Raw genomic sequence first — 9532 nt, forward strand, 5'->3', positions numbered from 1 at the left:
CCCGCCCCCAAGTGCGTGGGGTGGGCGTGGTCGCGTGCAAGCTGTGCTTGGCCTTCCCCCTCCGCTCTAAGGCCCCCGGTGTCTAGGTCGGTGCCTGGCTCCATTGCCCCGCTCCGAGAAGCCGCCCGGAAGGCGCAGAGCCCCGGGCGAGGGCTCCTCCGGCCGCGGAGGGAAGGTGGTTCTTTTCTGCGGATCCCCGTGTTTTGGGTCAGGCGCGGAGCGGACGCGAGCGGCGGGGCCTACGCGGGGGCGGCCGGAAGCGGAAGCGGGGAGGGTCCCGGCCGCGGGGAGCCAGCTGTCGCCTTCGCCTCCGCCTTCGCTGTCGCCATGCCGCTCTTCACCCCCAACCCCTTCGAGCAGGATGTGGGTGAGTGTGCGGGGCCGGGGCCGGGGCCGGGGCCGGGGCCGGTCCTGAGGGGGGCTGCCGGGGCGGGGAGTGGAGGAGCGGCTCCCTCTTGCCCTGTCGCGGCAGAGGCTCCCAGGCCGGGGCTCTCCTTCCGGGCTCCGGCGGGGGCTTGTCGGGATGATGTGGGAGGCGAGTGCTGCCCCGGATAAACACGTCCCTGAAGTGGCGGAGGGCGGTGGGTGCCTGGAGGCTAGGGAGGGTTGAGACCCACTGCTGCCTCTTCTCCCCGTTCCCAGGCAGCTCCTCTTGTGCAATACTGGGCGGACTGTAGGTCATCTGTCCTGTCCTGCGGGTGTTTATCTGGCTTATCTGTTTTTGTCGTTCAAGTTCCTGCTGTTTCAGAAGACACACAGGTTTTTAATAAGAGCTGTTGCTATCATCAGGTTTTGTAACGATTGTAACATCTATATCCATAGAGCTGCGCAGTAGTTAAATGCCGACGTACAATCGTGTCTGCTGCAAACAGGTTTTCACACTAGTTGCCTTGTTTTTCTCTGTAGAATGTAGTGGGCTGAATTGCTTAAGTCGGGGGTGTCAGATAGAGGTGCACTGATATATTGGTCCATATTAGATTGACCCCGATAAAAGGAAAATGAATGTTATCAGCAACTGCCTTTTTAGTCGGTGTAGCTGATGGTGTCTCTGATAAATGCCATGTGCACAGCCAGGAATGCAGCCCGGCAGCTTGGAGACCAGCACCAGGTGGGTAAGTGAGGGGGGATGGGGTGGGGGGGTAAAACGAGCATCATCTGGGGGGAAGGAAAGGAGGAGGGGGCAAAGCTAGGTCCCCATGATGAGGGAGGGAGTGTGCGGGGGCAGGTGGGACAGAGCCAAGGGGGGCACAGGGGTGTGTGTGTGTATGGGGGTGAACAGCTCTGAGCCACTTTGCGCACCCACGAGGGAGGCATGGGGGGCATGTACTTCCTGGATTTGCGCGTGGGGCGAGGGCAGGCTGCCTGTTGTGGACTGGGAGCTATGTTGACCTCTTCATGGCGGGGGGCTGGTCCTGGGGCAGGTGGAGTGTGCGGTGGCAGCACTGGAAGGGGGGCTACAGGGTGGGATGTAGCCACCCCAAAATTCACTGTAGCTCTGCGCCTCCTAGCACTGCCACCATCTGCTCTGGGCCTCCCCCCACCCCAGCGCAGCCCTGGCTCAGCCTTCCTACCGTGAAGAGGCCAGTGCAGCCTCGGGCCCTGAGCCCACAGTGAGCAGTCTGTTCTCGCCCCATGAGCAGATCAGAAGGGCGCGTGCCACCCATGCCTTCCCCAGGGGTGTGCACAGCAGTGGGGAGCTGCCCACCCCTGCTGTGGCCTCTTCCCCTCCCTCCTGGATTTGCTGCTCACAGCTCTGTCCTATGCCGCACCCTGCCCTGCCTGGGCAGTGCCTGCCCCTGCCCCAGCCCAATTCCAATTCCAATTCCTTCCCACATCATGGGGGCCTTGATCTCCCTCCCCCATGCCCTCTTCCTACCACAGACTTACTGGCCGGACACTGGTCTCCAAGCTGCTGGGGTGCATATTGGCAGTCAGAGCAGTATCGGCCAATATGGCTGGTTAATAATTGGCCATTGGTACTCGCCAAAAAAATCTAGGGTGCATCCCTAGTGTCAAATATATAACCTGTGGGCTGGATCTGGCATGAGATCAGCTCTGTCTGGGTCACCAAATGGCCACAGGTTGGGGATGTGGGCGGTGGTAAGCTGCTGTGAAATCTGGGGCCCTGCTGTCCTAGTGGACGTGGCTATTGGCGGCAGGCAGATGAGTGAAGCATATGCAGCACATCCCTCAGTTGCCACCTTCTGCCATGGCAGCCAGCTGCCTGGCCTATGGCTGCTTGCCCATTTCTGCTGTAGTGACCACAGCTGCTGCTACCACCTTTTGCTCCTAGCCAGATCTGGCCTGCAGGGAGATCCATGCTCTGAATCCAGCTCAGACCCAAGGTGAGTTTGGCAGCCCTGGCTTAAATTTCTTGTAGTCACAGTTTTGAAGTCTGATCATTTTGATATTGTAAGAGGAAAGTTTGGGGAGTTTAGACCCACATGGACTATATTTAAACCCTGAATACTACAGAAGTTATTGGTATTCAGCTTGTAGCTGTATTGGTCTAGAGGAAAAGTCAATTGGGACTGATAGTAGAGATGATATCTTTTATTAAACCAACAAGATTTTTGCAAAAAAAGTCTTTAATTGCAAGCTTTCGGGCACAAACACTCTTCATCAGGCATTGGAGAAAAGATTGTAAAAGTTCTCCTGGGTAGAAATGAAAGTTCATATTTCATAGGATTTCACAGAGGAGTTGATAGATGGAAAACTCCTCTGGGCAGTCAGTTCACAGGTTATTGTACCTTAGAAGTGAAATGTCATTTATTATAGGAAACTAAGCTTTGAGGCTTTTTTTCTTTTTAAATTACTACTGCATATGTTTCTGTCTGAAAAATCATTTCACTGGCTTATGCATTAGCCCCTGAGCTTGGGGTAGTCTGTGTTTTTAAAACCTTTCTATTTGATATGCTACCTTTTTTTTTTTTCTTAAGATGACATGACCCGTAACAAGTATTATGCTGTCATGCATCTGACTTGCTTAGTCAAACTTTTGGGAGTTGCTTATTTTATAGTCAGCAGATCAAGACAAAGTTCCGTGGCTAGAGTCTGAAACACTTGATATCTTAAGGACTTAAAGCTGTGCCAGCTTTTCTGTTTGTTTTTTTGTGGGGGGCGTTTTTTGGTTTTTTAACGAGATATACAGATAGCTAGCAATCTGATCTGAAAGACGGAGGGTTTGCTTGGTTTACAAGTCTAAATAGATTTAAGTTGGTGCACTTTGTATTTCCTCTCTGGAGGCCTAGGGTGACATCTCGACCAAAATGAAAACAGTAGGGCCAGGGTTTCCCTGCTTGTAAAACATCAGCTGGAAATTAATTTTATGGCATCAGATTAATCCTTGGCTGACATCTATCTATTACAAAATTACCAGACAGTCTTGACAATGAGGATGGTGTTGACTCTGGGCCTGTCTATGCTATATTTGCCTGTATAGCCTATGGATCATGCCTTCACTATCCTGAATACTTGTAGTTTTAAATACCTGTTTTAAATTAATTGGCACTGTGCATTTAATAGGAAAATGTTTAACATAAAAACAATTTTTAAGTTGGCAATTTTAACAGAAAGCAGAGTGTTAAGCATTCTTGGGATTTTTGTCAATCCTAAAATATTATGGGTTGTTCTAACAAAAACATTTGCTTGTGCTTTTAGTTAAACTAGCACAGATGTGCAGTGCTTAGATGTTCTTCTGTTTCCTTAACATATCTTCAAAGCATACAAAATAAAAACATTCTATTCATTCCTTTTTTTGCAAACTACCCTGAGCTATTGACATTGACACAAGATTGATATGGTGATAGAAACTTGCCAAACCAGCTATAGATGAGTCTATTTGTTTGAAAAGCCTCATGAAATCTATATGCCTTTGCTAGTGGGAGCATGTTTTAAATGGTTCTATTCAATTCATTTTCATGAAGAAAGACCTTTAGGACTGCACATCTCAACTTCTGACTAAAATATTCTGCAAACTTCCTGCTTTTGGCACTTCCAGGCTCTTAATAATTTTAAGGTAACATTCATTGAATGGGATTTAATTACTGGCTATACGGGCAAAGTACTACAACAAAGTAATAGTTCCAAATAATAGTGCCAAATCTTGTGGCCCTTTCTGCGGTAAAAATCCTATTTTGCAGCCTTCCTGGAATAAGGAGCTACCATTTAGAAGATGCATCTTTTTAAAAACTTAAACAAAATCCTGCTATACTGTACTGTGGATAATCTCTCTTGCCCTTTCTCTTCCCTTGGTTCTTTGAAGTTTGTATGCTTGCATGAAAGCAGTGTTGCTTTTTCATAAGTGTTCATCTGCTGCTGCTGTTACATACATGAAGTTTTATTCATTTGAAATAGGAAGCAACTGTTTTGTAAATGATTGTGGTATCAGAAGATTAAGGTGAGGAACAGTGAACTTTAGAAACGTGAGGTCTTTAATGTCTTGCGTTTCCTTACCATGTGTATATAAGAACATCAGGTATGGTTTGGAGAATTGTACTCAGACTTTCTGTGTGAATGACTTTTTGTATTAAGAACATAGTATTTTATTTTTAGGGCTTTGGGAAGGTTAGGTGAATGTATACAGTGATAAAACAGTTACTTCAGTTAACATAGTAATAAAAACATGGAAAGTAGTTTTATTTTAATCAAACTCTAGTTGAATTTTTAAACCCATGATTAAATATTTAGCTACAGTTTGTAAGGGTGATCATGTGCGTATGGCTATAGTCTACATGTAAATGGAACAAAGCAACAGCCCTTCATAACTCACACTTAAACAGTGGGTAAAGTATGTCAAATAGTCATTATAGAACATAGAGCTGAAAGTAGCCTCATGAACAATGTGTACACTTTCCTGCATCACTTTTGTAAGATAATCAGACTTTGTCTTACAACTCTAGTTTCTCACTGTTATTCATATTGGAAGGCTTCAGAAACTTGGTCTTCCAATGCCTGTCTTGGAACTTGGTCTTCTAAAGTCCTTTATCCTAAATACCTTTTCTGCTTCCATGGCATTTACCTGGTGTGTATATACCAAGAGTAATCCTGTTTTGGTAGGCTGAGCAAACCAAACTCTTTGTCTGCTTTTGTAACTTCCATTCTGGTAGCCTTTCTCTGTATGTGTTCCAGTTTGATTAATTTACCTTTCTTGAGTGTCAGTGACTAGAAACATACATAGCTCTGCAGGTGATGGCTCACCTGTGTCTTGTAGAATGGCATTTACAGTAATTTCCCCTGTCCCTACTAGAAATACCTTCTCTGGTACACTTTACCTCAACCTGCATTTGCCTCTTTCAAGGCTATATCACACTTGTGGCTTACAGTTATTCTGTGATTTGATTAGTTTTCCCTCTAATATTTGCAACTGATAAGTTCCCAGTTCATAGTAGAAATTCTTCTTATTAAAGGGTATTGCTTTTTTTTTATTTTTCTCTAATACATTTAAAAAATGAAATTTAGAGGAACATTAAAAAAAACCCTCTATGAAGTAAATTTGGTTTGTTAAACTAATATAACATCTTTTGAAGTAGGAAAGATCTTTGTTTGTTAGTGAATTCAGTTTTGTTGTAACAAAAATCTCAGTACCCTGCTATATCCTTTTTCATTTTTTTTAAATAAACTATCAAAATAAAAGTTTTGAAATCATTGTGCTTAGATGCATGAAATACAAAACATGCAATCTGTTGTTTACAATATTTACATTGGTAAAATACTTTTACTTTGTGAGTACACTCTCTATCACTATGCAATCTTGTACAAAACATTTTCTTGGCAGAGTTTTTGTCTACTAGTTTTGAGCTATATCAGTTTGTGTGTGTGTTAATCTCTAGAGGCCTGGAATAAAACTGAGTCTCAGGTAAGTGTTTTAGTTTCTTATGTTCTGATGTGTTGCAAAATCATCACAGAATTTGGTATGACTGGCTTAAGGGGAGCCAGGACTGAATGACCAAATATTTGCAGATCTGAAGTAAAGGCCTTGTCAACACTAAAAATCTAACTGGTAAGACTTTTTTGCTGTCATGCAGTTGCCAGCTTTGTTGTGCTGTTCAAGCATGTATTTGGCTGGGTTTGCTTTTGTTAGGTCCTTGTTGGGTGAGGCTGTATTTGGAGTGCGGGGAAGTGCACCTTGGATAAGAATCGCAGGGTCTGGTGCACTGCCTGTGGGACACTTTTACAGAACCTTGTGGAATGGCAGCATCATCCTCAGAGATTTATGAGAACACAGAATCAAGTTCCTACAGTTTTTTTTTTTTTTTTCTCATCTCATAATGAATTGTTCCCATACCAGTGCACCAGACACTGCAATTCTTATCTATATAAATGATGGATGCGTTCAACAGTGCTGCCATCGGTGTTCTTTGCTGGTGTGTAGTTTCCTGCTTTGTCACAGACGTACAGTGTGGGCAGCTATTTTGCCATTAATTTCTGAAACAATGCATTGTTATGAACTTGGGATGTGTTTTGATTTCTAAGACCCATGAATCCTGCTTTAAAACATTCAGCAGCAAAAAAGGAGCACACTTAATTTTTCACAAACATATTGAAACTTGAAGTTTAGGGGTTCTGGCTTTTCCTGCATTAATGGAAGATCAACGCATGTGTTGTCATAGCTGTTTACTTGGCCATTATGAGTGCTGAAGAAGTGGGAAATTGTGCCCTTATATACTCATCAAGATCAGTCTTTGAGCAGGTGTAGATAGGGGTGCCTCTCAAAGATACCTCTTCAGAGCTTGCTGTATATGTATATAAAAACAGACATTGTTAGATTGTGTGTTAGTGGAAAGGAAAAGGTAACCAACCCCCTAAAACTTTAAAGGTGAAGGTCTTCATAAATACTTAAAGGCTTAGGTGAACTTCGGAATCGCTTTGCAGTTCCTTGAATGCTGAGTAGTATGTGGAATACTACCGAAAGCCTATAGTCACAAGGAGTGAGAGTGAGGGGCTTTTGGGTAACTTTGGGTGTGCATATAGGGATGGACAGACATTTAAATAAGGCAGCTGCTTGAGGTTGTACTGGCTTGTATGGAATCCTGCTGTTCAAGGCAGGTGTACTTACTGAAGTAGCATTTACTGTAGCAAGGGAAACAAGGCTGCATTTCATGTGAATATCAGGAAGTGTCAAAAAATACCTTAAAAGTTCTGCTCAGATATTTGTCCTCTGCTTTGTAAAGCAGAATACATTTTTTTGCAATGTTTGATCTACAGGTGCACTTTACTCTTAAAGATCGTGTGATCTGACCGGACACTTTATTGGATTGCTTTCAGGGATTATTTGAAGCTTCCCATGCATTTTATTTTTATGCTGAGGGTGTTGCTTTTTAGTATGTGTTTATGCTGACAATGAATTGATTTGTTAGTAGAAACTTCACTTTGCTGCCAAAACATCATAGTTTACGGTACTTTTCCAATTTAGCTGCAAGTATGTGTTTTTCAAATGCTTTAAAAGTCAGTTCTTCTCTTTTTTGACTTCACCTGCATGGCTGCCATACAAAGGAACGTGGAGAGGCTGGAAGGAGGGTCAAGAGGGTTAGAAGATTTCAGGGCCCACAAAGAAAAATGAGTAAAAACCCTGCAGGAGTGAACAAGTAGGAAGAGACATGTACAAAACATGCTGAGGAAAGGGAATGTTGGACATGGCAGTTCTGGGCGGTGGTATTCAGAATCATGACTGGATTTGAGACTAGCTACTAGTTGCTATCACAAGGGATGTGGTCCATTTTTATTCTACAGTTTATGCTGCATTTTTTGATAGAAGGCGTCATTTTGAGGGTGGCTTAGTTTTAATTTGAGGGGGAAGGAGAAAGTACTGAGACTTAGAGGACTCAAAACTAAGTGTGAATTCATGCAGTGGCATGACATGTGAAGGCATCTTTTACCAGCAACACTTTACAGCTTAGACTGAGCCAAAGGTCTATGGCAGTTCTCTGCATATGATGTATATTTAGTTCCAGAAAAATATTTTCTTCATGGCATTCATGAACGTTATGTTTTCTCAGACCATGTTGCAATATATTAAAAAAAGTTAAACCTTAACTAGGGAAAACTTTTGAACACTTGGTTACTGTTTTCAAAGTTCAATTAGTTTAGTTTTATATGTGAATTTTTTGCTAATTTCCTGATCAGGCATTTTTATCTCTAGTAGTAAAGACTTCTTCAAACACTCTTTTTAACTTTTTTTTTAAGGCAGCATCAGGGTTGGAATATGTCTTAGATAAGGGCTGTCCAACTTCTTGGCTGTATGCAGTGCTGGATAGAGACCTGGGGATTGCACACCTTGGTCCCCTTGAGACTGCATGTCCTCTCCCTGAGATCCCTTCCTGCCATGTATGTAGCCGCTGCCGCACCCCCAATTTCCCCTCACTCTGGTTGCATGTGCAGCCCAGCTTCCTCCAATGTGTGTGCAGGACCGCACTCCCTTTCCCCTTTGTGCATACCTGGCTGGTAGCCTGGCTCCCTTTCTTTCTGAGCATGCAGCATGAGCAATCTGGCCCCTTCCCGGTACTGAAGCTGGAGGACTGTGGGGGGCCCAAGATCCCAGATACTGCCACTTCTATGTGTTCACATAATAATGTGCCAGCATTCCTCTTGGTTGCTACTTCTCTGACTTCTTTATAGAATCTATTCCCTAACTCCTTACTGAGCTGCTTGAAAAGTGGTTTCCACTGTATCCCAGAATGTACTGAGCAGTGAAGCTTGCTGTCGGAGAAGTAACCTAATTACAGCCTTCTAATCAGCTTGGTGCTGTAGTGGTATCGCTATTGGCAAACTTGCACTGTCTGAGCAGCTGCCATTACAGGATGCTAACACAGGCTGAGAGACTTAGTGAGCTACCATGTTCTGTTTTCACTTGTAAAACAATTTTTTAAATATGGGATAGTATGGATTGTGTGATTTCTCTTATTGCAGCCGGGCCATATAGATTTTCTGAAACCACCAGGCCCATTTATGAAGAATAATGAAAAGCCGGAGGAAAAGCAAGGGTAGCATTGGACCCCTGCTGAACTAGATGGGACAACTGATGCCCAGAAAAAAGCCAACCTATTAAATGGGTACTTTCTGTCAGTCTTTCATCAGTCCCATGGGATGCCTATGCCCACCATGGGACAGGGCGGTCTGGGTGAGGGAGATCCCCTATCCTCCATTAATGCTGACCTCATGAAGGAACACCTTGAAAAGCTGGATACCTTCAAGTCAGCCAGCCCTCACAATCTACACCCCAGGGTACTCAACAAGCTGATGAGCATCATAGCCCAGCCTCTGGCACGGATCTTTGAGAACTCCTGGCGGTCTGGTGTAGTGCCTGAAGACTGGAAGAAGGCCAATGTGGTGCCAATCTTCAAGAAAGGGAGGGAGGAAAGTGGATCCGGCTAACTATAGGCCTGTCAGCCTGAGTTCTATCCCGGAGAAGATCTTAGAAAAGTTTATTAAACAGGCCATACTTAATGGACTAGCTGACGCCAGCATCCTAAGGAATAGCCAGCACGGGTTTGTTGTGGGTAGGTCTTGCTTGACCAATCTCATTTCCTTCTAT

The 9532-nt window shown here is 44.3% G+C and overlaps 1 protein-coding gene across 2 annotated transcripts in view; it reads left to right on the forward strand.

Moving 5' to 3' along the window:
- Nucleotides 1–269: 269 nt before the first annotated feature.
- Nucleotides 270–9532, forward strand: part of STAM2 (signal transducing adaptor molecule 2) — a 55652-nt gene continuing 46389 nt past the window's right edge. For both annotated transcript variants that reach the window (XM_019522406.1, XM_019522407.1), the window contains exon 1: nucleotides 270–367. In XM_019522406.1, coding sequence (XP_019377951.1) covers nucleotides 328–367 — 40 coding nt within the window. In that variant the 5' untranslated portion in view covers nucleotides 270–327. The remainder of the gene's footprint in view (nucleotides 368–9532) is intronic.

The sequence above is a fragment of the Gavialis gangeticus genome, unplaced genomic scaffold (assembly GCF_001723915.1).
Source record: "Gavialis gangeticus isolate Ggan-Ray unplaced genomic scaffold, GavGan_comp1, whole genome shotgun sequence".
Classification (NCBI taxonomy): Eukaryota; Metazoa; Chordata; order Crocodylia; family Gavialidae; genus Gavialis; species Gavialis gangeticus.